At 41.3% G+C, this 27,787-nt stretch overlaps 1 protein-coding gene across 4 annotated transcripts in view; it reads right to left on the minus strand.

Annotated features, from left to right (window-relative positions):
- Positions 1 to 3,497: 3,497 nt before the first annotated feature.
- pou6f2 (POU class 6 homeobox 2) overlaps positions 3,498 to 27,787 on the minus strand; it is a 78,263-nt gene continuing 53,973 nt past the window's right edge. For 3 of the 4 annotated variants that reach the window (XM_082546883.1, XM_082546884.1, XM_082546885.1), the window contains 5 exons: positions 20,112 to 20,249; positions 14,868 to 15,077; positions 12,956 to 13,109; positions 8,891 to 9,059; positions 3,498 to 4,569 (listed from right to left, as the gene is read on the minus strand). In XM_082546883.1, coding sequence (XP_082403009.1) covers positions 4,062 to 4,569; positions 8,891 to 9,059; positions 12,956 to 13,109; positions 14,868 to 15,077; positions 20,112 to 20,249 — 1,179 coding nt within the window. In that variant the 3' untranslated portion in view covers positions 3,498 to 4,061. The remainder of the gene's footprint in view (positions 4,570 to 8,890; positions 9,060 to 12,955; positions 13,110 to 14,867; positions 15,078 to 20,111; positions 20,250 to 27,787) is intronic. The other variant, XM_082546886.1, reaches the window with a different exon arrangement.

A 27,787-nucleotide genomic window follows, 5' to 3' on the forward strand; every position in this document is an offset into this window, starting at 1 on the left:
TAGACTGAACTAAATAATGCATTAAACTTCAATATTGCTGTCCTATTTCTATTTTAATCCCCAGCCAATTTAAATATAAAGCAATATTTAGAGCTGGCATAATCAGCATTACTAAGCTAGTTAGGTGAACGTTTTTTTTCTACATCATAAGAAAATTTATCTGCCATAAGGGGGACTTCCAGGGTGTTTTTTAATAGTATGGCACAGGGGGAGACCAAGAACAAAACAGGTGGTGACAGGAAATTACAGTATGTATACAAAAGAAAATTCCCATAAAAAAAACCACTGAGCATAATTTTCAGGCTCATGCTCAGCCTCCTGTCCTACTACAGATTTATTACAGGCAGGGTTTGCACATAATTGTGCGTCGGATAGCTGTTTTGTGAAATTGAAAACATTTCTCTAGTCAGAAAGGCACATTTTAAAAACATCAGTGCAATTTCCATTGAGGCAAGCAAGGCACTTGCCTAGTGAAATCTAAAAGTAGACAATTTTACCACTGTGAACATGTTCTCTCTCCTTTGTTCTCAAACATTGTTCTGTTATAGTGCTTATTGGGTGTTTTTCCTGTCACCTTGTGGCTGCTGTTGCCTGTGGTCTCTGGAAGCAGGATTGACTCTGCTTGACATCCAACAACAGAAATCTTATGTTAGTGTCTGAGTCCTGTTAAAAAAGGCTTGAGCTATTCAAGCTGAGAGGCTTGTTTGCACATATGCATTGTGGATAAACCTCTTGTATTTGATTGGAAACTGATGAGAGACCAGCATGCTAGCCAAGCTGCCACTAGCTGCTTTCACTGTTCTGAGATCTGTTAGCATCTCTGCTTTGTGTGCAAACAGCATCATCATCTCAACAGATGAGTTTTCTCTTACTAACGACCTTGGTCAAAATGTGATGTAGAGAAGTTAGAGTGTGGCGCAAAATAAATTTTTATGAATTAATTGAGCACATTAGCAATGTCAGTTCCTGCCAATCATATTTCTAGTGGCTATTTTGGACGTCGTTTCATAGAAAAAGCATAACTATATTAGCTAAAACAATCACAGGTTCCCACACGTTACTATGTTCTGGCCTTAAATGACAGATTCTATCATAACACACAAACACAAAAGTCATGTCAAACAATTGTTTATTACTAATTATGGTACAAATCAATGTGACAGACTTGAAGCTTTTTTTTTTATTTTTGTTTTTTAGAAATACACAAAGTGCTGCTTAACTGACCAAACAGATATTGCTCTATAGATTACAGTTTTCAGTCTATATATAAAAACGAAAATAAAATAAATCAACCTCTGCAGGCTCTTCAGCTTTGGTTTCTAGTTCTTTGACTATGAACAAAATTTCAAGCCAGTTTGTCTGTGTTAGTAAAATTTCACAAACGTATTTAAGGGTGGTAAACAAATAATCCTAATTGAGCTAAGAGCAACATTACTGTAATCTCCTTTTCCCTCTATGTAGGTCTACAGAGCTGTGGAAACTGAGAGGTGAACGTATGGCACAAAAAAAAAGAAATAATACTACAACAATATAAAAGATGAGTCACATGTGGCTCAGGAGACCACTTCACAAAAATAAAACAATCATGTGTCACGTAATAAAAAGAAAACCCACAAGCGTCTCCTTCCCATTGAAGGTGAACATGGACACACACAGTGCAGAGTTGTCATCTTTTTCATCTTTTCTACTGACCTGCGGATGCTTGTATGGCATTTTTATGATTCTCACAAGAACAGTACTGAGGTAAACCTTGGATGAACTAATGTACAATTCTACTCTTCAATCCTTTTCTTCTCAGATTTTAAAGATTGTCAACATCATGAATCTATTTCTCTGTACAATGTGCATAACTATAGAGCTTTGGTCCAGCATTGAAAAGTTGAGCAAAGGCATGACTCCTTTCTGTGTCGTCCTTTATTTTTTTTGTTTTGGTTACAGCTTTTATTGTTAAGCGTCACAACGGATCCACTGCTGCTTTCTAACATCTGTGCAGAGGTTTATTTCTTGGCCAAAGGTTTGCCTGAAGTTAAGTGTTTTTTCTTCTTCTAGAAGCAAAATAAAAATGCACAAAATCTGTAAGTGTGAATGCATCGAAAAGAAAAACAAAACAAATATCTGTGAAAAGAAGTACAGCAGGAGCTGCTGTGGATGTGCAGATGAAAATTTAGTGAAATTCTCCACAGTCTGCGATTGCCTTTTCTGCCTTTTCAAGACAACCTCAGTGATTTCTTTAAAAACACAGACATGTAAAGCTTTTTCAAGTGTTTTTCTACCATTTACAGTGGGTGTGTGTTTTCCAGGCAGCGCAGAAGAACCTGGCAGTTCACAAAAAGGAGTGAAAAACTGAGATAACCAATGTGACATGAAAGGACATATATCGAGCAGACACATGATTCTGAATAAATTGCATCAAATTTCACCTCACTTCAAATTAAGTTCACTCACTCTGACATGTGACACTTATTCTCAGCATTCACCTATTTTTTTTTTCATATGAGGGTTTTTGCAGGAGCCAAATATTTGCAGTGACGGTTTAAGAGGGTTTTCTTTCTCTTTTCTTTTTTCCCCCCTGGATTATTGACGTTTCTGACAAAGTAAGAGCGCGCAGGAATGGAGTGTGAATTACTCAAAAAATCAGTGGACTGAAATTGAACTCTTCAAGTTAACCTCTTAAATTAAAAGGTGTAAGATAAAGGATGGTGTATTTTTTGATTTTATGAGCATGACATTGACTTAGTTGAAAGGAATGCAAAATACAGTGGAAAAAGAGCAATTTATCTTTGCAAAAGAACACACTGATGTTTAGTCAGTGGCAACAAAAAATGCTTCAACCACACGTTTGGCTCATTTCATGTAAAATAATTATGAAAATTCCGATTTTTAATGTTAATTTTGGCCTTCCTGGTGAAATTCATATACACTATCTTATCATGTGGTGCGATTTGAAGCATGCAGTAGCAAATCGGCTCAAAAAGAAAATACATTTTCATCACGGCAGACACTTTTTGGAGCTGTTTGACATGACAGTTTTGACTCTTTTTTTGTTGTTTCGTTCAACTTGACCCACAGAATAAAACACTTTAGAAAAAGGGGAGAGAAAGTCGTGGGAACAGATAAATAAAAAGGTAAAATTTTCCCCCAGTCCTTGAGCTGAAGTTGTGTGTGTTCTTTGGCTATCAGGCTTTGGCAATAGAATGACACAGTAGCTCGAAACAAAGCTGCAGTAGACTTGACAGACACCGAAACCCCTCCTCCTCCTCATCATCATCGTCATAGTTATCATGTGACAGTCCATAGTTTCTTAAGTCCATCCTTCGAATCCATCTCATTAACTTATTAATAAATACCTGTAAAAGTTGTACAAAGTTACACCGTGACTGAAAATATTTGCAGATGAAACACAAGTCGGAGGCAAACAACATTATTATGCAATTGTTTAACAGCAACGGTTAAATTTTTTTTATGTCCAAAAAGAGATTTTTTTTTTTTAATCAGCGTGATTTCAATTTGAAGACAGCATTTTTCTTTTTTCCCTTTTTTAAGTATTTACATACAAACAATGAAGAAAAAAGTAAGCGAGACAAAGATAAAATGTATACTCAACCTCACAGATATAGCTTAGATTCTGCCAGTACAAATGTAAAAATTTAGAGCACATTTACATTACAAAATTATTCAGATGCAACAGACTTTGGTAAATAGTGTTTCGATTTGGTATGATCTCTCTACTAAATCCCTCCTGGTGGGAACCAAAATTTGGGCGACAGTCTGGTCTGTAAGGCCAGAATCTAAAAACTCTTTGAAACAGCACACCGTATGTTTTTTACATAATTCTCAGATATTAATCTCTTTTTTCATGTTTTTGGTTTCGCCAAGGTAATTTACATAATTGTGGTAATCACACTGACAACACATAGTTTTTCGTTTGCAAACTCATGACTGTCCATCCGGGTGACTTGGGCAACATTTTGTCAGTTCTCATTTCGAGAGGAGTTCATCCACCTTTTGTTGTTTTTAATGGCTGCCACTTTTCCACTCCACTGTTTGGTCAGAGAGCTCGTTCATTTCGGGAGCTCCTCTAGAGAATCAGTGAGAGGGTCCATTGGTGCGCCAGCGCCGAGGTCGGGCTGTTTCAAACGCTTTATTGTGTTTTTCAAGGCTTGCCTCTTGTTGCAGAACCAGACACGCACCACCTCCCTGTCATAGTTCAGTTTCTCCGCTATTTCCGTCATTTCCTGTCCGGAGGGGTGCGTGTTCTTCTCAAAGTGGCTGTTGAGGATCTCGAGCGCCTGTGGGGTGAAAGAGGTCCTCCGCTTGCGTTTTTTCGAAGGTTCGCTGCCGATAAACTCAGTCAGGTTCTGCATGCCGGATCGGTGGCGGGCTTCAGCCTCGGCCATCCAGCGCTCCAGAACGGGCTTAATCTTCTGGGCGCTTTTAGGGGTGATGTCCAACTTCTCAAACCTGGCAGGATATAAAAGGCCAGGGTTCAGTTTGCCTGTAAGACTGTTACCTATAGTGTTCTCTTGGGCTTCCTGTGGTAGGAAAAAGTGGCTTCTCAGGATGGTGTGTCTGGGGAGAATTGAGAAAAAACAATCTTACTTAGGTGCCCTGCCAGAACAAGGGATAAGCTGCCTGCCTTTAAGTCTCCTCAACCAGAATGCCACAGGGACTGAGACTAACATCCAGGTGAACAAACTCTGCATCCTGCACCTGGACACACCTGAGCTGCAGCAGCTCGAGGCGATGCTTTGCCAGTGATGTGTTAATTTTCTGGACGAGGCTCTGGTTCTCTGTCCCAAACTGGCAATAGTGGAACAAGGAGATATGGCCAATGGCTAGCAATCGAAATATTTGCTCTTTTAAATATTTCTCATGAACCAAAATCACAAAAATCTTCTGCTCAGGTGAAATAAACCCCCACCCCATCTTCCCCCCAAAAATCCACTTATGCATGCAGTTAAATATGGCACCATCATTTATTTACAAAAAGAGCTTGAATTATTCATCAAAATGTACATTTAATACATTTTTAACCTTTCTTTCATCTTCTAACAACCTCTCATTTTATATTTAATAAGAATACATTTACAAGTCCTGCAACTTTACTCATAATTCAGCCATTTCTCTGCATTTCTCAAGTCACAGGAAGTAAGACGAGAGGAAGGCAGAGTTTTAAAAAGCAATGCTAGCTGGCAGCTCAGCGACTGTCGGGTGCAGTTTGGACATGATATGAAGTCTGAATTAGATGATGTTTACTAAGAATGGAAGAACAACTATTTAGGATTCAACATCATGTCATTTTGTTCAGGAGTTTGAATGGCAACAGCCCAAATATCAGTGTGTTCACTGCTTTTTTCCTTGTATGGAACTGAATAACAACAGTGCAGTTTGAGGTAAGTATTTGATAAGAAAGACATGACAGAGTTTGGAAAATCTGTTAATAAACTAAGAGCACATTTGCCTTTTTGTTAAAGACACTAGTACTTTAACAAGTTTTTGAAAGAAATATCCATGACTGTGGACTTTGCGAGCCTTACGACAGTTTGTGTTCTGTAATCATTACAAAGGTGATTGTACGAAAATGTACATATTTCTAATAAAAGAAACCACAAACCGGGCGGCTAATATTTGCCGAAGATATTATTTGGACATAAAAACTTGATCAACAAAGCTGAAGTGACAATGTTTTGTGGCTATTTGTCACGTTGACAAAAAAACATGAGAAGAAACGGCAGACGCTGCAGTTTTAATAAGTTTCCAACAAGTGTCCAATTACAGTACACCGCTATGAGCAGTTCCTTGCACTAGTGATATTAGCATGGTAATTTCCATTTATTTCTTCAAAGTATGTCATAATTTTTTTAATAGCAGGTTATGGAAAGTGGCAGAAATTTAGATAGTGAGATGAGACATAACGACACATGATTCAGTTCTAATAACAGTTACTCTTAAAGGCCTTATTCCCAAACATTATGGGAACATGACAGACACAAGTGTTATTTTCAAATGTTTTTTAGTCTAAAAACCTACAAAGGTTAACTGTACCAAAAAAGTTGTAGTGCGGTTTTGTGGCTATTTCTCATTTTGACAAGAAAGAAAGTCACGGACACGACACTTTCACCATGTTTCCAAATGCATGTCCATTTAAAGTAGTCCAGTATCAGCAGTTTTTATTCAAGGAGAAAATCAGGATGTTTAATTACAATATTTTTATTTCTCTGTTCCAGGAAAATAAAAATCTTTATCACTTTTACCTCTTTCCATTAATCTTTGCACTGGTGATTTGAGCATTCTCTGGATTATCTCAGGATTTTTGCTTTTATTTGATAGCAGATTACAGAAAGCAGCAAATATTTAGGTAGCAAGATGAAACATACCAAAATTTAGTCTCAAACCAGAGATGCTGTGGTTATGGTTTTAGTTAACCTTAAATTTAACTACATACCCAATAAATAAGGTCTACAGATGATTTGGTACTAACAACATCAACTCTTAAAAGCATCACTTCCAAACATTATTGGATAAATGGGGACAGAAAGTGTTGGTTTCAAATGTTTTTCAGTGAAATAACTCTAGAAAGAAAGCTACACTGAAGCACTGCTCTCTGTGGAGCAAACAATGCAAAAAGAGACGGTTTTTAATAGCGAGGGAAACAGAGGCCCAGATGCCCATGCATGCATGAACTTTCTCTGTTTCTACACCTCGTTGGTGCATTCCTCTTTGTCGACAGGCGGTATTATTTATAACCCCGTCCTCCTCCTAAACACAGGAAAAAGAGGAGGGCTCCATACTGAGGGGAATACATTAGTAAATATGAAGAGTCACCAGAGACAGGACATTTCATGGATCAACAGGAACCGCGGATACTAAAATGAGTTGAGAGCTGCTCAGCTGGGGTATGCACTCCCCTCCTCTAGTGCATCAGCACGAGGGAGCGAGCCTCTCTGGCTCTTCTTAAAAGTACCTAAGGAGCTCTGCTTAGACATGCTGCATGTTTGGACTGAGTTACAGTTTGCTGCAGGGTTTACATTCAATACCCACAGAGAGCTATCTGAGTGGGACATACATACAATCAGGCTCGCCTCACTCTACTCTCATTTTACGTCAGGTTTATTACAAGTCCAGACTTTGTGTTCTTGTTTCCTTTTAAACTCTAAATGCAAAATTGTTGCAAAATGATGTATCTTGACAGTTACCATCATAATTATTCAAAGACTAACACTGCTCATGTTGCTCGGCTTGTTTAGATTGATTTCGATTGTGTCGTTGTTAAGGCTGCATTATGTTGATGTTAAAATGTTTGGCTACGTTTGTTGAACCATTACGGAAATCTGAATTTAGTTTATAGCTCTCATATGAGCCATATAAAACTATATATATGACTGGTGTTCTTCTTTCCTAAGCTTGTTATTTTTATTAACTGTTTGTTCATATCTGGATAAAAAATATGTTTAAACCATCAAATATTTTAAACCTGAGCTCAGCAGTTTGAAACAATTCAAAATATCCATCTTAAACCCTGTAATAAAAACAAAAGATAGCGATTTTATTTACTTTAAGTTTTCATTTAGCGTATTTTCCCAAAAGGGGCCACTCAGGCACATCCCTGGCTTGATGTTACCCTCATGTAAAGCCTGTGCCTGTTTAGATAAACTAATAAAGTGCCTGGAAACATTGTGAGCAATGAAAGCAGACAAGATGGAAGCATCTGTCAGTGTCTGTTCACTGTCTACGTCGGGAGCCGCAGCCCCAGAGCTACTGTGACGTCCCGTTTCCTCCTCAAACTTCATGTCTATGTTGATGTTAACTAAACTAAAGCATGTGAAGTTAGCCCCACTACTTAAAACATCAGGACATCATGTCCAGTGTCATACAAACAACAAAAAAATTGTCTTAACGGCATGAATAACAGCCCACAGAGTGTTTATTTTTGAAGCTAATGGCTTTTAATGTGTGTTATAAATATTTGAATTATGTCTGGCTGTAAATATTTCATGTGTGATTTGACGACTTTAAACATTAGTGCGGGCCTCATAAGAACCCCCCGCTCCTGTAGTGTTTCACATTTTATCGGCTGTTTGATGTTGATGTGATGAAATTTTTAAAGGTGCGTGGCAGTGCCGTGTCACATAAACAGTACAGGTCATCAGCAAATGCACATGCACTTTGAAGGGACATTAAATTTAATACAGAAACAAGATTAGGGACTTTTATTGAAAGAGATGGATGCAAAACAAGAGAAGATTAGATTTGAGGAAAACAAAACCCAGTTAGCGTTAACTTCCATATCTAATCTGGACACTTAAAATACTTTTGTTTTCTATTTTACACCGTTTAGTTCTCTTTTAAAAGCAATATTTGGACACCATGTGGCCCAATTATTCTGTCTCGAAATGGAAACGTGGCTCATTTGGTATCTGCATGCAAAACGTTAGTCAAGTGGAACAACAGGAGGAATGAAACACTGATTGTCTGATAGTCTCATGAATGTATAATGTCCCATTTATGACTAAACTGTCCTCGTGGAAGCAGTAAGACACAGCAGTCTTATTAATACATCATTGCCGTCAAGCTCCCTCATGTTCAGCCAGAGCGAACAGCACCGGGCCTTAGTAATTATTAAATGCTTTAAGTGCTCCGTGTAATACTTGTGTATGTATTTTGCATAAGTGACGGCCAGCTGTCATGTCAGGGGAAGGAGTTTAAGTAGAGACATGAGAGCTTCGTTTGTCAGCCAATTATATATTTTAATATGTTAACGATGCCTGTTAAAACACGGATGAGAGCACCCGACAGCTCATTGCAGCTGCGCTGCTTTCACTGATTAGAAATACAGGTAGACAATAGTAGTCGAGTTGTTTTTATTTTTTCCCCCTGCGTTTGTCCTTACCTGCAGATGGCAGACTGGCTGTAAGCCGGCCCCTCGGCTGCGCTGAGCGCCTGGCCCACCTGAGTCTGTGTCAGGCCCAGGGACAGCCGGCGGATCTTGAATGCTTTGGCAAATTCACGAATCTCCTCCAGGTTGACCCCGTCCACCTCGCTGGGGGCGGTTTGCGGGTCTACAATACAACACACACATCTCATTTTATTAGCCCTCTGCTCACCTTATTTTTCAGAGTGAATGAGGCAAACATCCAACCATATGCGATCATGATGCCTCTAAACAACTTTAAAAAAAAATAGTCCTGCTCTGGGTCAGAACTTATTATTTCTCTCTACACATATCTGAGAAATGTTTTGAAGAATAAACTCATCTGAGGTTTGAATACAGGCGTGTTGTGGCTTCGGCTTTGGCAAGTGTAAATCTTTAATCTCACATATAAAAGCATATGGACAAAAAACAGACGACACATGGCTTGTTAATTCAAAGGAAAGACAGATAGGTGCTGTGCTACTATAGCTCTCTGTATGAATACACATATATTTTGAAGCTGGCTTTCTCAGAAAAACATTAAAGAATGTATAAAGAAATTATTTCACCCATCTGACCCCCCAAGTCAACACAGTTCAAGCCTACAAAGCAGCGGCGAGCCTCGCTCACAAACGATACCCTGCTTTTACACAAAGAGAGGCTGTTTGCGAAGCTCCACATTTGAAAACTTCACTGAAGAATTTCTCCGCTAATAAAAAGTGATTTCACGTTGTACATCAATGTCAGGTGCCCTGGCATCCTGCTTACTAAAGCAAAGTTTGTGCCTCTGAATTATTCATCCTGGTCATTATCAATGAATTATTAAAGGAATCCTCCAAGCGTATTTAAGCAAAAATCTATGGGCCTGCCATCTCGCTGTGCCTCATAAGTGACGTGTAGCGTATGCGCCGTGCTCCATACGTGTGAACACACAGAGGACTCGCAGCTTCCTATCATCTTCACAGTGATGAGCATCCTCCCATCATTCCCACTGGAGCCTATTTGCGTAGCAGTTTGAAAGACTAGCGGCAGCCGGATCCATATTTTTCTTTACCCAAACACGATTTAAGATTAAAGACCTTCTCATTTACCTCGCAATAATGAGAGGCCTCACAAAAACAGACAGATTAGTGGACAAAAGGCTCACTTTTAAAAGCACTGAAACAAAGAAAAGGAGGCTGACTTTTCTTTACAACAGTAATACACTTTTTACTCTTAATAATTACGACAGGACAAAAACAAGTGAAGCAATCAATGTATCTGCTTGAAAGGAAAATTAGGAAGAAAATGCTGCCTCCATAAATTACAGGCTAGACTTGTGCTATTATGTGCCAATGTTTGTCTTTCAGTTTAGCAGAAAAATACTTCTTTTATGCTTTTATTTTTACTTGAAGTGCTAATAACTGATGATGAAGTTTGTAGTGTAGAAATTTGGAAAACATGACTCAGAAAAGTGCAAACACCAGGCAAACCTGATGATCAGACATCCTATTTATCCGAACACGTGATTTGATCCCACGGGCCTCTGCAATCGCAAAAAGGTTTAAGCTATTTAAGCATCTTTGTTCTGGAAGCAGCTGTATGGATATGATGTAAAAACAATGTTATTGTTGTTGCTTACGATGATGAATCTACAGTATCTGCTTAGTAGTACTCTGATTAACTGTTTCTTGTTCACAAAACCCAATAATGTCTACTTCAAATTAGGAAGGTGATCAATGATCATTACTCCTCCAAATAGCTGTCTGATCGCAATATATGCATCCACACCTGCATTAGCTTAAATGAATCCTAACACTCTTCCAGATTATATTAAGGAGAGCACTTTTTTCTGCTTCAATAGCTTAGCTGTCCTTCTCCACTCCAAATAAAAAAAATTAAAACAAACTCAATAAAAAATATTGCTGGCGTTAGTCCTTCTATTAACAGAAATCCTGAGGTTTTCAATCTGTTTCTGGCACTTTGTTTTTGGCCAGCGAATGCTTCTGTCGCTCTGATTCTGTCACGGGATTTTGCTTTGCCTATGAATGCTGTAAGTGATATTGAGAGGAAGTGATATGGCTCGCACTCAGCATAAAACATTAATTTCATTTACCATACAAGTGGCCCGCTATGATTTTTGTCCTCATAAGATATTTTCTGAGCTGCAAGTAAACATAAACTAAACACAAAGTCCACAACAAGTTGATCAATGGCGACTTTTTTTTAAAATTAGATTCAGTGGCATTGTAGCTGCCTTTGAAATGAGTTTACATGGAGCTTAAGAGAATCGACTCTGACAAATGAAATTTATCTGAATAAAACAGAGTTTTTAAAGGCAATAGCTGCACGCTGACAGGCTGTGGACCAGTGATTTATAAGGCCCTGCCAAAGCCCACGCGCTGGCAGAATGAAACTTATGCTCATTTTACATAACAGACGCCAGTTTAGATTGTCTAATAAACCAAAGAAATGACAGTAAAGGAAAAAATAAAACAATCCTAGCAGGCAGGGATCAGTCAAAAGCTGTCTACACTGAGAGTAATGAAGATGTGAAGTAGCGATGCTAAAGGTTTGTTTATTAGAATTAGAAAAAAAGGAGAAACATGTAGTTAATGCAGCAATGCAGATTTTGTTTTTATTTTCTCTGGTTTTAATATATTTGTTTCTGAGATTTCTGTCATTGATGTTGCAGTATTGGGCAAAAAATTTAAATTAACATCTCTTTCAGTGATTCTATTTATTTGAAAGGGACTATTTGTTAAATAGTTTTCTATTATATATATTTATTCTGTTCATATTAGATTGCAACAGTTTACAAGTTTGAGTTTGTGTCAGCTTATGTTAACTCCTGATCGTTAAATCTTTTTATTATTGGTTATTCATATATAAATCCAGCTGCTTTAAATTCCAACTAGAACACCAAATGTTTTAATCCGCAGCTTTAAATTTGGTCCTCAATTTTGGTTTCTGTGTTGGATTTCCTTGTTTTGGTTTGGTTTTGATTGTTTAAAAATGCTGCTTTAGATCAGTTTTCAGTAGTTGTGTGTTATTGCGACTGGTACACGCCCACTTTATGGTTTTGTTTGCCCTGTGTTTTTAGCCTATTGTTAGGTAGTTGTTTTTGATTTTACTGTAACAAAATGAAAACTCTACAATGTTTATAGGTATTATATGTGCATAAATGCTAAAAATGAGTCATGTTAGCCTGTTGTTAGGTAGTTCATAGGCTGTGTTGCTAGGCAATGTACTGCCATAGTATTGATGTATAGTATAGATGAGAACCTTCAGATGTACCTGTTTACCACATCAGGTTGCTTAGTTTGCAGACAGAGATTTTGTGTATTACAGTACGTTATGGTTGGTATTTCTTAAACTGCAAGTTCAGAGCATAGTCAAACTCTTATGGTTAACTTTTTTATATATAGTTCAATAATGGCACTATTCCCTGTTTTTAATCATATTTATGCATATTTAAGGTTGTTTTTTAGTTCTTGCCTTCGCTTAGATGCTGACTTCATTTTCTGTTTTTCTTTATTTCATTTTATCATTGTGACGTGCTTATCTTCTCTCAGTTTCACTAAATTCTGTCGACATCTAAATATATTATTTCTACTTTTATTTCCTTATAAATGGACTTATATTGAGCAAAAAAGTTAAATAAACATATAATAAATAAAGATTGTAGGTATAGAACGATGCAATAATGTAATGCAACCACACAAAGCATTTGATATAGACCTTTGTAGAGACCTTTGTCACAAAGTGCTGAGATGTGAACTAACACACGGAATGTTGTTACTTTTATTCTTTAAGAAAATAAGAGCATGCCTCAACTTGAAATAAAAACATCTCTGACAATTGGAGAAATCCGCAGTGTTATGTGGCATGAAACACCGGGGATAATGACAACACATTGCTCTTTCAGCGATCGACAACCTTCCACCTCGGCTGTATTGAATGACAGAAAAATATTTCCATGGCTACGTTCCGCTAGTTGTGTAATTCCTCTCGTTATAAATCACATTATAAAATGCTGTGAGCTGAGCTGTGTTGGACACTTACTGCTGACCAGCTGCCCCACGCTGAGAGCCGAGGAAGAGGAGGAGGTGGAGGAGGAAGAAGAGGCCTGGTGGAGAGGACTCTGTCTGTGGGGCATGTGGAGCAGGTTGGGCTGAGATGATGCGGGGCCTGTCTGACCCTGCTGAGCCTGAGGCAGCTGGACACAAACACACAGAGAGAGAGAGAGCTGACACGATATACTGACAGCATGTTTTACTCTCTGTGCACATCGTCACAATAATCAGAATTTACAGTAATCATGTCATTATGGTGATTGGGCCACAATATCAAATCTAATCAATTAATCAGCAGCTATTAAATTAGCCACTTAGAAGGTGAATATAATTAGATTTACCTTGTACCTGATGATTACTGCCTGCAGTATTTGCACTGACAGAGCAGACTATAGTGCCAATAGTCTGCTCAATAGACTAGAGCAGTAGTTTACCACTGTATTTGACAGTGAGGGTCTAAAAGGAAGCTTGTTCAGCTCAGGCACTCCACTGTCTCTGTGAGCTTTATAATCGCCTATCTGCAGAAAAACAATTAAGAATCTTCTTCTGCTCTGTATCTTGATACTAATAACGGCAGCCTGAATCCTAAATAAAAACATGTGGACACAGCAGTCCCCATATCAAACATAATTCATGATCTGCAGGCTACGTGCTCTGATGGAAAAAAAAAAGAAACAGTGTATTTTCATGTTTTATGCACATTTGAATTGCTTTTACAAGATCAAGATGGTGTGTCTCCACTCTTAAAAGCTGTCTCCGCCATAAACTGGGCAGGCTTCTTCTTCTCCTTCTGTGCTATTAATTATTTTCTCTGTGGCATGTGTTTGTTTGGATGGTGGGGGGTGTCAACAGCAATGCACACACTGTCAGGACTGTTGACAGGCTCAGAGAATTATCTAGCTTCACTGGAAATATTCGAGACTGCAGGCTGTGACAACCGTAAATTATGCCCGCGGAACAATGTGTACATGCGGGGCTTTGAAGTGGAGACAAAAGTATAAACATTATTACAAATGCATTAATTCATTCAAGAGTATGATCTGCCGTTCTCGGGGGGGGGGGGGACCCACAATTAGGTGTCCGCCCGCTAAGAGTTCATCCATCCTGGACTGTAGAGGCCTTCAATGTGAACTTTTACCCTATAATTCAGCCCTGACATCATCATTATCAAGTCAATAACTTTTCACTGTCGGCGTGAATGCATCTGGTGCTGCACGCGTTCGCCGAAATTGGGAGGAGGTGTTTGCTCGAGTGTTCCTACTTACAGTGTGAACTCAAACAAAAAGGAAAAAACAGAGCTGGGGTTTTTTGTGTGTCTCTCTTTAAATAAAACAAAATGTTTCATGTTCAGGTCAGAAAGGACAAATCGTAAGGATGGAGAGTGTGACTGAGGCAGGAGGAGGAGGGTGAGTGAAACGGAAAGCAGGTGGAAAACAGAGCGAGGAGTGTTTCAGTTTTAAGTGGGGTGATGAAAAGTGGTGTGTTTTTTTTTTTCTTATGTTGGGCTCTGCAGGGGTTTAGCAGTCTCGCTGAGACTGAAGCTGAAAGGTTGGTTGACAAGCACACACACACACACACACACACATGCATGCATTGTGAAAATTGTACCAGGAGCTACAATTTTCCAAGTGGAGTGATGCAAATGAGCATTATGAGTGTTGAAGCGGGAAAAATATGAGGTGTTTATCATAAAACAGAGCTGCCTTGGCTTTTGCTTTCATGAATAAACAGGCTAACTCTAGTTTGACTCCACTAGGTGTTGCTCATTCGACAGTTTTTAAAACACAGCTCGTGATCACTTGAGGAGTACGAGTTTAAGAATGTAATAAGCTGCTCTGCAAGCCTTCCTCCTTTTTATACGTGTGTGTGAGAGTGTGTTTGTACATGAGCATATATGTTACCTGCTGTCCAGGCTTGATTGGTGACAGCGTGATTCCCTGGGTGTTGATGACAGGCAGGATCTGATTGCCGATCACTGTGGCGATGATCTGGCCTTGAGCGTTGGTCAGAAGCTGAGGTGTAATTGGCTGTACCTGCAGTGCTGGGTTGCCACCCCCTGATTGGCTGGAGGGCCCTGCAGAGTTGGGCATCAGTGGGATTGTTCCAATTATCTACAAAGGGGGTAAGAGAGGAGACAAAATCAGCTGGGTGGTTTTAAAAAGTAGAAAGAGCGGAGAGGCTAAATGCTACTGGAGGTATCAGTTGTAATGATATCTACTGCTGTGAGTCTTTAGGCTTTTTTTTATGTGTTTCTGATTGGAAATGAAGTTTAAACTGGTCATATCTCATGTTCTGTGGTTAATGAGAGCGCTCTGCTTTTGAGCTGGTCTGTTTGTGATTCGGGGAGGAAAAAACATGCAGAAGTGTCCACTGATCATCTGTCACTGAGGTGGTTTTACAGCCTAGAGCAAGTGAAGCCAAAGCAGACTGCTGGGAGCGCACTGCAAAGGTCAGCGCTGAATACCTGTGTGTGTGATGGTGCACACCACTGAGTGTATTATCCATCACCAGGCCAAGACTGGGATGATTGTGAGTGTGTGTGTGTGTGTGTGTGTGTGTGTTTGTGCTTAAGTGTCTTTGTCTGTCTCTGGTGAGAAGCAGTGAGGCTGCTGAGAGACAGAGACCCCCATTTCACCCACTCACACACACACCAGGCCAGGGAGGAAGAAGTGGAGAGAACAAGTAAGAAAAGAAACAATAAGAGGAGAGAAGAGGAGCAGCAGAGAGTGAGACAGGACCCCGTGTCTCTAATTCAACTCTCAGGGTCCCAGGGGTACTTCACCCCTCCTCCTCCCTCCCTCCATCCCCTGCTCTCCTCTCCTCTGTGGCTGTAATCAGGAAGGGCAGATCAAAGGGGGCAGCAGAGTGTCACTGCAACATTTTAGCTCTCAGAGCTGCCAGAGTGTGGCCAAGAGTGGCGCTTTAGGGGGGACTTAGCGCCTCTTCACCATGATGAAGGTTAATGTCATCTGGGGACTGGTTCTGGGCAGCTCCTGAGCAGCAGTCGCCCTGGCTCCCCCGCTGGCCGCCCTCCTCCACCAAGCCTCATTACACCAGAGAGCAGCTCAACACGGATGAGACGCCCATCATTCTAAATTCTGTTATTTGGCAACCGGGCAAAGAGCTACTTTTGCTAAGATTGCACTGTCTTGGAAGCTTTCTTTTTATGTTTATATTTCAGTCCGAGCTTCTGCACCTCAGCCCAGAGCAAAGCAGAGGCACAGGCTTCTCTGGTCCCTAGCTCCTGTTTCCACCACCGCTAATGTGTTTTAGCGCACGGTCCGCCTCCCCCTTCCCCCTACCCCCGTCTCTTTGACATAATAGGGAGGGATCAGCGAGAGAAAGGTGGGCCGACAATCTGTAATTCATCCCTGCCACGGCTCATTTGCTTACGTTGCTTCGCATTAGGGGAGAGATAATTTATCTCTCTCTCTGCGCTGGCTTTACAAATTCTCTGCAATGCTCTTCTGCCACTTAGCATATTTTATTGCCCTGCCTGACGCTTGTGTCTCCTGAGTCCCACTGATCCCGCTTTGCATGCCACGGTGGCAGGGAACTTGTTCCGCTCAATTATTCATCGTCATTGGACTAAGTGGTTGTTCTATAAGCATAATAAAAGAGCAGGCGACTGACAGCTTAGCTCTCATCCCCGTCCCGCTATGCCATCCTTCACCATCTGCATATCTCAGGCAGATGTTTCGTGGCGCTGTCACAACTCTTCACTCAGGCTGGAAGGGCAGGGCAGGGATGTGACAGTGTAGTGAAGTACCTCGGTGTTAACTTATGGTCAGGAGGGAGGGCTTTGTTGTATAAGCTTATGGGAAGTCCTGAATCAACTAATCCTATTTATTTTTCATTTCTGAGCACTGAGCCTCAATGATTTTTTTATGACCACAATTAATCTTTTAGCAGTGAGTGTTGAGCAGAACGCTTTGGTCAAAGGCCATCATTTAACCGTAATGCAAGAGACACTTTGTTGTAGTAGAGGAAAAGGAACCTCTCTTTTTCCTTATTTACCTTAAAAAACAAGAGTCCCAAACAATTAGGTCAGTTTATGTGTGAGTGATCTCTGTCAGTCAAAGCAACTTTTTTCCTTCTAATCATTATCACTCCTCAGGAAACACCTGGAAAATATGCACCTTTTCTGTCTTTCTCCTCAGACACAGTTGTTTTCGTTTCTTCAGTTCTCCTGCGTTTTTGCCTTAGGCTTGGTTATTGGAACAACTTTTTCCATATATAACAAAATGTGGGGATGGCATCGTGCAGACTGCAGGTAGCAAGCATAAGTTAATTGGTTGTGAACAAAACTGAGTGGTGCACGTTTTACAAATTGAAAGCTACATTTTTCCAAAACATACTTCTACACACGAGTTAGTGAATGAGTGAATGACGTTATCTCTGGCAGTGAGCATAGAAGCCCCACCCACCAGCACTTCAGATCTTCTGTTTGTAAGGGACAGCCAATCAGAAGAAAGGCGGCTTAAAGAGCAGGGGGAGGGAGCTGAACTATGATTCAACCAAAGGTACTCTAGTAGTGAAGCTAGAAAATGTTTTTATGTGACAAACTAATTTATCTAGTTAACAGCACAGTTAAAGTCCTGTTTTTGAGTCTTTTTTAGCAATTGCTAAAGCTATTATGATAATATATTTATATATGAAGCTACTCTGCTCATGTTTTCTGACTGTGTACTTCCAAACCTGCAGTCCCCTGAAGCAACCAGAAGTGAATTCTCTTACTCTACAGCTAGCCTGAATTTCATGGATAAATAAAATCATTTCCTATTTGAAAATGTCCAGCTGTCGGTTTCTTTCATCACACAACCATTTCATAAATACGCAGCCAAAGGAGCTTGCAAAGAAAAGCGTCTGGACTTCTTTAAGTTGCTTGAAGACGTTTCACCTCTCATCCGAGAAGCTTCTTCAGTTCTAAGGTCAAATGGTGGAGAGTCCCAGATATAAACCTAGTGGGAGTGACCCCCCACAGAGGGACAGAGAACCTTCACAGACATAAATACGCAGCCTTCAGGTACTCCTCCCATTCACTGCTAACTCCCTCTCCTCGCATGCCTTTCCGTTTTCTCGCCTTTATTTGGCTTCCCATGTTTGCTTCCCTTTCCAGTTCGTGGAATGACATGTGAGAAACGTGCCTCTATCCACCCAGCAGAACTCATTAAGATTATGCTGCTCTTGTTTCCGCAGAAATGCCATCTCATCTCTCCGGCCAGGGCAATCTGTGTCTTTAGCCATGGTGGCCAGGCAATATCTCTGCCCATTTTCTCTCCACCACTGTTCATGCAGTGAATTGAAACTCGGGAAGGAAAATGTTTGGGAAGTTTGGACTTGTGTCAACATACAAGTCTAAAGAAAGCTAGCGCTTACAGCAAATTAAAGCTTCAAACAGCAGACTAATAATGGTGCACCACAGAAGATATTTCCTGTTTCCTATCTGCCTCTATTCTATCACTATTTCCTGTATTCATATACAATTAACCCTATATGGTATTGTGGCTCAGCTTCACCTGTTTTAACTAACTTTGCAGGTTAACAGCAAGTGCAACTCTTACCTGTTGCGTCAGCACATGTCGTGAAAGGTAGAAGATGCTGGGAGAGATGTGATGTTCATGCACAAAGCCAAGGAATCTGTCCTAACCATACCAGGATCGTTTCAGGGATTTAAGTCAGGAAACAGCCCTTAATGTCCCCAGTGCTCAATGCAGTTTTAACTGCATTTTAAAACAGTGAGAAAAGAATTTGCACCGAAGAGAAGAGGTTCAAAAACGGCCAGAGATTTGTTTAAAAAGAAAAAAAAGATCTCAGGAGTGACAGTGACTTAATAATTGTGCCTTTTATCCGCAACTGTTAATCACTGTTGCAGAGGCAGTGAGGATAAAAGAGCCTCATTGATTTCCCTTGGAGAATAAAAAAAAGCTTGGGCCAATATAATTAAGATTTAAAAACATACTGAACTCCAAACATCCACCAGGTCTGACACTTCTCAAGGTTCTCAGAACGCTTGCTTATGAAAAGGTCTTTTGGGAGAGTTGGCAGAGGAAGCGGCACAGAGGCACAATTTAAATTCAAGGAAAGGTAACTTTTTACTCATGTATTACAGACATGACACATAACTTGTCCCTAAATTCAGTTTAAGACACATCTTAAAGATAATAGCTGCTCTCTAGTAAAGACAAAATAAAGCCGCTGTGTGTGTTTGTTAGACCTCCAGCCTTGTTTGAGGTACGCATTAGCCTGTATAATATTTTCTGTGGTTGGGGGGAGGAGGGGCAGGACCTTCTGATAGGGCAGTGCATGTTTCAGAGCCCTCCGTCTGAATAATGCTGAGGAATAATGAGGTGGGGAGCAAAGGATGTAGCCTAAGGCTTTGACCGTCTCTGTGACCTGATTATGTCAGGGAGTGTCAGCCACCAAGACACTACAAAAGCACAGAGCATCCCGTCAAGTCCATATCCACAGTGATCTGTTCCCAGTGCTCCAGGCACCTTGTGAGCCAGGGAAGTCCATACTGTCTCATTAGCAACGTTTAGCATCAAGAGTTCGGACACACTTTACTATACGCAGTGAAGCGCGGTCGAACTGGTGGCTCTGAAATGCTCCTGCAGTCGGTTAATTTTAAAATCCAGCATGTTTTTGTGCTAAGAAATGCTTCAACATCAGCATACAGTGCAAGTGTGAAACAGCGATGAAACAGGGGTTAAAGTAAATAACACGATGTGGCACGAAAGGGCACGCGGTCCATACAATCTTCCTTTAATATGTGCTGTGTGCACCTGAGATAAGATGATTCATTAGATAAGGCCCTGCAATGACAAGCATCATCGTTCAAGCCTCTGGCTACTGATGGAACAATTCTGCAGCCACCCTGTGAATATGACAAGGTCAGCGTTTTGCTGCGCGTGAGGATAAAAGAAGGAAGGGCTTTGTTTATTCCCAAAATGCTTAACATGATGTGGGGCGGCTACTGGATTGTAGACAAACAACTTTAAGACTAGCTACTAGAAGTCTGCGTGGAAAGATCAGACTGTTTATTCTGAGCTGCACTTTTTTATACGTGATAGATGAACTCCCAGCATCTTCTAGAGCTCTCTGGAGTTTTTATTCAGCCCTATATTTAAGCTCGTTGCACTCACCTGTCCTTGTGCGTTGGTGACCAGCTGCCCGGTGGCCCCTTGCAGGTTTGACAGGGCGTTGCCAAACACCTGTGAGCCGGCGATGGATCCCATGGCTGCTGCTGCCGCTACCGCCGCCTGGCTGGCCAGAGGATTCATCTGGAGAGGGCGAAGACATTGTTTGATGGCACCAGTGCAGATGTTTACAGCACAATACAGATTCCTACAGATGCAGGTTTACAGGCGTCACACTTTTGTTTATTGTTTGTGGGGCCAGAATAGGCCAACTGCAGTGAGGGCTGCACAGTCCATCATATAGTTCCCAGAGGTCTGTGCTCCTGGACCCAGTGGGAGGCTCGAGGGTAGGGAGGAGCAGCGAAAACAGGAGGGCGGCTGTGAATAAGTGGCCATTTTACCACTCTAAGTGCTTTCTCTGGCCCCCGGGGCTCCCCACGGGCCGAGCCGAGTCTTTCCACCCGCAGCAATGACCCAACAGCTTCCCGCTCTCACAATAGAGCCAGGCGGCGTGGCCATGCATCACTGTATCGTAAAACCGCTTCAATATGCTTCGACTCAGAAATCCTCTGACTCACTGTTACAGCTGAAGCAAAGGAGGGTTAAAATGACCGCCTTTGCCCTCGCTGTAATGGACTCATCTGGTCTGGCCTGTGGTTGTGAAAAGAGGCTCGGTGCATCAGGGAGAGGTTGTAGAGCTCTGCCACATTGCTGAGATTACCCATATAAATCAAGCTAACCACTTATTAGGGGGCTGAAAATGCACTGCTGATTTGGTTGTAGTGCAGCAGAGCAAAGTCTTATTAGGTTGAGTAAGTAGATCAAAGACCAAGAAGAGATAGGAGACCTCCCAATTACTCAACAGAATAGAGAAATAATAGAAACACTGCTTAAGAAGCAGGCTGCCCGCTCCCCGCTGCTAATGCTGGTCGGGTACATGCTTAAATTAAAAGCAGGGTTTATTTACAAGATTTAAAATACAGCATGCTGCGACAAAAAGTCTCCCCAGAAACATCAACTTTTCCACACTTTCTCTGCAGCGAATTCAGCTCTGTTCATCTGAGATCACCCAGTCGCCATTCATCTTTTACCGTACCCCACCACCATATATATATTATTACACTTTTCGAAATCAAATGATGAAAAAATGCCACCGAGCGATCGATACTTTTTCATTGACAGTAAAGGTTAAGCACATTAAGAATGACACTGCATTTGTCTTATGAAATCATATTTCATGTTGGTGGCCTCAAATTGGCCGTGATTGATATTGCCTCCTCTCGTCTGAAAGTCATCCAGTTTTTCCTCGATAATCGCAAGATTGTCTTTTATGTGTCCAGCAGTTGTCCTTTGGATATCTGAACATCTCAAAACGCTGAAAAACTGCGCGCCTACTTTTAGCTGTATATATGTAGCATAAGAGAATTCAGGCTGAAATAAAGACTAACCTAAGCAGCACAGCTACAGCACATCGACTACAGGCAGGATTATCTGAGTTTACAGTGCTGCTACATTAAAGAGCATCAATGTACAGAAGCAACAATGGGAGATGCATGTACGTATCATATGGCAGCCAGTATTTCTTACACAATGTGTCATTTTTAGTATGTTTGAATCTCCATTATGTCCCCATTAGAAGATAAAAAACAAGAGTAAGACTTTACTCTTATATTTTCTCTAAAAGATGCATTTGCTTTTACTAAACTGCCCTTTGACCCACATCCTTGCTAAACACTGATAAATTATAATTCAAATTTCATGTGCACATTAATAATCTCAAGGGGCTGGAAGCATTTGGCACTGTAAGCAATTAATTAGGTTTTATACGTGACTACTTATCAGTGACATATTTAAAGGATTTTTCATGCAAAAATGTTTAATTTTTTGCAGCGGTTTTAAGTAGAATCAATAAAACCAACATTATTGTTATTTAACCAGCTTTGTTAATTGGGTTTCATTTTGTCAGACAGTCATAAATAACAGGGAAACACAGTTTTCTTTCAAGTAACACAGACTCACTGCCTTTACTGCATACACACCGATTGTGCTTAGGTACAAAGTAGCCCCCCAGAGGCTCCTACATAACCCAGGAAAAACCTGATTTATAACGGTGACTGTACTGACAAATGGCATATCCTGATAAAAGTGTAAGTGGTTATATTACACATGGATTTTTTTCTATGTACAGAAAACTTTGGCTCCCACTAAACAGGTTTTGGCTTTCCAGATGCAACTTTTAAGTGGGGTTTAATTTACTCAAGCTTATCCTCCGGAGGCCTGAGCTCTTGTTTGGGGTGCATTTATAATTTCCTCTAGCTATTTGGCATTAGTTGGACCTTATAAAGATAAAAACTGAGCATCAAATTTAAACAGACACAGATGGGGACAGTGGGTTTATTTTACAGCATAGCACAGCTCTGTCACCGTTGTTTAAAAACTGTATTTATTGATTAGAAGGAAGTATAAGAGGCAGAAAAGCCAAAATGTAATGTTCCCATAAGAGGATGAAGAGTCTCGATAGGATAAGATGAAATTTTATTAATTATATAGCCAAAAAAATAACTGCCGTATGGAGCCCAATTTTGTGTCTGGAAAAGCTTTGATTATACTTTTACCTTTATTACTATCATTATACAAAAGCAAAAATTGTAGAGAGATTCGTAGCAAAAGTACCTTTATTGCGATGAAAAAATAACAGCAGTAATGCTTTCCTGGAAGAGGGATAAAAAGGAGTCATCACCGCTGACTTCGTATACGCTCAAAGGCGAATGTGAATTGATGATTGTTGTGGAAAAACTTTGAGAATCAGTCGAGAATGTTTTGAAAAGTCGGTGACACATGAAAGCTGAAACGGCTCCACATCCTCCTCTGGCATGCTGCTCCCAGTAGTGCTTTCTTGGCTTTTAAAATGTCTTTTCAAAAACAAAAACAAAAAAAGAAAAGCAAAAAAAAAAAGAAAAGAAATGGAGATCACAGGGCGTGATCTATTTGACCAGCTTTGTCTTTCACACAGAACGCACATAAAGCAGCATTATCGCCCACGTTATCATCAGCAGCAAAGCCTAAAAACTGCTAATCCTGAAAAATACCACAAGTATGAAGCGACTTGTAGCGAGACTGAGAAACTGAGAGGCAGACGATCTCCTCCCCTCGTCTACCTGAAGAAGAAATAAAAGCTGCTCCGGCCGCTGTGGTAGCCCAGGTGAGACAGGCTGTGAATGTAAAATGCTGACTTGAGAGTTCTTTGAGCCGTTTGGGTGAAAACACAGCACTGAGGGTGCTGCGATTGTGAATGGGGACACAGAGAAGAGCCAACACGGTCAGTTAAACAGAGTTAAACAGAGGCTACAGATCAACACACAGATAATATGATCTGCTCAGGCGAGCACGCCCAGAGTCTGCCTGAAAATCTGCTGCGCTCGGCGTCATTGTGTGAGTGATGGGTTGTTGGAGAAGCTTTCAGATTTATCTGAAATATTATCATTGAGCCTCATTCGATGATAGGCCTTTCAGATGCTATGTTATTCGGGTAAATCTAGGTGAAAAGAGAGCAGGCTTTATTGCCGCGTCTCTGGCACGGGATAATATGGATAGCAGTTGGAAGGAGAGCAAGGAATAAGGAGAGGCGAGGCTGTGTTCAACACCTAAACAGGTGATTTTCCGCCACGGTGACTCCTCTCAACACCTCGGCGGGAGGCACAAAATGACAGAGCTGGCCTAGCATTTGTACTGATTGCATGTGTTGGAAGAGATAAACAGTGATCATCCAGTTTGTAGAGCCTGCATGTTAACCATTGTGGTTTATTCTTTTCATTCGCTACGAAAAAGGGCGTCTGAGAAGATTTTTGGCAGATCGGGATGCTCCGGTTTAACGCAAGTGTTGAAATAAGCTCACGTCGGTGTGTTTATTTAAAAAAAAAAACAACTAACAGTTTTAAGGTAAAATTCAAGCCAGCAAATTCAAAGCCTCCATTATATCATGTGACAACATTTTGTCACCTTTAGCCCCCTCTAGCTGCTTCGCTCTCCTGGTTTAATATAGGCAAACTTGCAAGGATACACGGGGATAAACACACACAAAATAAATGTGTCTGGCGGGGAGGAAAAAAAAAGCCTGCAAATTGTTAAAAATGCATCTTTTTCGGTATGAAGGGGGGAGTCTTTAAACTCCGCCGGGCTCTCCGTCGCCTTGTTTGACCATGAGGGTCACCTGGTGCAGCAACCCGTGTAATCTCAGGAATAGAGGGAAAAATAGTGTCCCCGCAAACCGTGGAGAGACCCCTGAAAATAAAATCGTCTGACACGAACAACTGGAGTTTATTCTTGGTTTTTGCTCTTTTCATGTGGCCGTTTTAAACTTAATTGCTTTTCCCCCCCCTTTTCGGGGCCTGCACTAGACAAAAAAAGAGCAAAGATAAATGGACAAGTGGTGGAGGTGCAAGCAAGAAGGGGGGGCAGATTTGTCTACGCTCGGGCTCTGGGATTTGTGCGAAGCGTATTTTCTGCTCATCTGTGAGTCAAGAAAAGAATCAAACGTGCGTTTAACCTAACAGGGAAATTTCAAAGAGAATTGACCTGATGCTGAAAGTGGTTACATACAAACTTTTTACAGGTAGAAACAATCATCTACAAAAATATCGGAAAGTTTTACCCTCAATCATCCAGCCACAGCTGAATCAAAGTGGACCCAGCAGGGTAAATCATCAGTCAATACCACTATTGTTTCTGTATGAGGAGAATGTCCTTTATCTGGAGCAACATGGAAGCTTCCCTCGTCCGTCCTCGCCCCACATCTCTGTCTCCTCCCTGCTCTTTTCCCACTCCGGAGTGAATGTAATCAGCTGTGACATGAGAAAACACGTTCTGTGTCTGTCAGGACTCTGCAAGTCTTCCGCTGACAGTCCTCTGCTGACTCCCCTCCTCCCCCAAAAAAGCCTCTCGCCCACCTCCCTGTCTCCCCTTCCTCACATCTGCTGTGCTTATGAACATCAAAATGCCATTAGGCCCTCCAAAACACCTCTAGTCCCTTGGTTGGCGGGGGCCTCGCACCGTGGTTGTGCACTCTGAGCCCTCCCAGCGCCAAATATTGCTCACCACTGGGCCTCAGCTCCAGCCGTTGTGAAAAATAAACCCCAAAAAGAGCCATTTTTGAGGAGAAATATTGGAACGTGAAAGACAGATAGAACAACTGGGGCAGATAACACCCGGCAAAATACAATAACGCTGCATCCGGTGACAGTCGGGCATTGTAATTGCTTAAGGCAGCGTAGGGATGGTGGTGGCAGCGGGTGTGGACGTGGAGGTGGCCAAGGTGGCACGGCGGGTGCTAATGGAGTGATGTCATATGGAAGACCAGAATGACAGCTAGTTAACTGAGGCGGTTTGGCTGATCAAATAAAATGCATTAACTCCAGGAAATGGATATCGCGGGCGGTCTCAGAAATGGCCATATCTAATGAGGCGAAATGCAAATGAGGGAGGAAAAGAGTCGTGAAAACGTTTAAACTAACTATAAAGGGATGATGGAGTGTCGGACAGTGGCCGTCAATCTCCCCGCTCATTACCTTCATGTGAAATTAACAGCAGCTTTAATCATTACATAAAATCTGCTCCAGCCCATTTGTTGATAATTGTGAGGCACGGCGGTTCAGAGCGGGTTCCTTGTCATTAATCACCGCAGCAGTATATTTCCACTGGTTAGGGGACACTCGGAGAGTAAAAATATAAGTTATACTACAGTCCTCCAACACTATTCCTCTTCCTGGAGAATGATCTATAATATTTAGCTGTTTCCAGATGTATTAAATTTGAAACTACTTGGTGATTAAGTATCTACAGGAAAGTGCTGACCATTTCAGCTCATGATGTGACATATTTGGTGCAGTTATTTCTGTACCATACTAGCGCTGGGCTGGAAATCACAGCCGCGACCAGCGTTGCGGGAAAATATACTGCTGCTCCGGCTATGATTTCTTAAAGTGGGTACCTGGCCACGGGAGAAAATGAAAAATCAAATCATTAGGCGATCCGACTGTGGAGAATCAACAAAGACTCTTTGCAGCCTTTAGATGAGCATTACCTCAAATATTCAATGTTTAATAAACCATATTTCTTGATTCTTGAGTTGTATTTCCACTGGACTGATTACATCCCATTGCTTTTCGTTTAGGTGGAAATGGCATCTCTTTTCACTCTGCTGTTGTTTGACATATAAATATAGCATTTGAATGACTTTAATATCTTCCTAATCAATGTCCAGTGATCTTTTGATGTCCTCAATTCAATATAGGAAGGGTCATCCATGCCGCAGCTTTATAAACACAATAAAGGTAAATGATTACTCTCCACAGTGGTGTCCAAAAATACGGCCAGTAATGAAGAGAAATGGAGGAGTTTGAGGAGGAGGCCTGTCATGTGTCATTGGCCAACTCTGAGCCCTAAGATTAATCACGAGAGAGGGGCTCTGTGGCTAAGATGTGGTCACTCTTGATCAATAAATCCACCACCCTCCCTCCCCTCCGTCCATGTCTCCTTCGCTCCCCCCCCCCCCAAAAAAGAAAAAAAAGAAAAAGAAACAAATACAGAGTTGTTGGCATGAGCTAAATCAGCATAAGTGGAGAAGTGAATTGATGAAATATGCCGCCGTATTTGTATTGATTATCTCAGTTTCGACTTCAAAGGTTTCCCCCCACCTTTGAGGAGTTGACTCAAGGAAGTGCACTTTTCTTGGATTCCAGTTGAGTCTATTTACAAAACCCATCAATTGTACATTCCCGCTAATAATGAAAAAGGGCAGGTAGACAGAGGAGGTGGGGGTTGGGGTTGGGAGAAAATGCAAAAAAGCTCCTCAGAGAGTGCAGGTGCAAATGAAAGGAATTTAAACCCACACAGCCCACTTCATATTACAAAAATATACACCAAATCCAGCCTCGGCTTACTACGACTGGAAACACTGCAGAGAAGAATTTCTGATAATATTCTGCAGAGACCACAAATGGGACTTTTGACTTGCTCTATGAGGAGGGTATAATGCAATAACATTGCATTAAAAGGGCCTTTTTACAGCGTGGCAGAGCCGCGCAGCTGTATTCCTCGTGCGAGCCCGGTGCTCTGTTTGCGGTCACTAATGGGCATCAGAAATTACAGGCAGTGGAATCGCGCCCCGCGGGGGGACTGGCCTCCTCAGCAGAGCGGAGCACTTAGACGGTGTCTGGGAGGCTGCTGGAGGAGAAAGGGGGGAACTCAATGTCACAGCCCTGCCTCATAATTAAAGAAACCCTATTCCTTTTCCACTGTTAGGTGAGCCCTAGCTCGGTGCTCCATCTGAGGGCTCCCCTGTGGGCGTCTAATGCGTGTTGCCCCCAGTGTCCATGTGGGCTGATCAGGGAGCTGTGCCTTTCTGCTGGGTGTCTGAGCTGCAAGCCCTCTGCCCACCTCGAGAGTAATGGGGCCAGGCTTAGAAGGATTGCAGATTTAAAAAAAGAAAAAAAAAGAAAAAGTGACGGAAATATCAACTTGGCGAGCTCTGAAAACTCAACAAAACCAGAAAAGCCAAAAAGTAAGTGCAAGGTGCAATGTGGGTGCAGTTTTAAAAGTGAAAGTGCCCTCACAGTTTTCCAGAGGATCCTTGCGAAATATGATAAATTTAACTTTCGCCTTATTTAGAAATTCAAGGCTCATCG

This window comes from Aulonocara stuartgranti (genome assembly GCF_965226115.1).
Source record: "Aulonocara stuartgranti genome assembly, chromosome: 9".
In the NCBI taxonomy this organism is placed as follows: Eukaryota; Metazoa; Chordata; class Actinopteri; order Cichliformes; family Cichlidae; genus Aulonocara; species Aulonocara stuartgranti.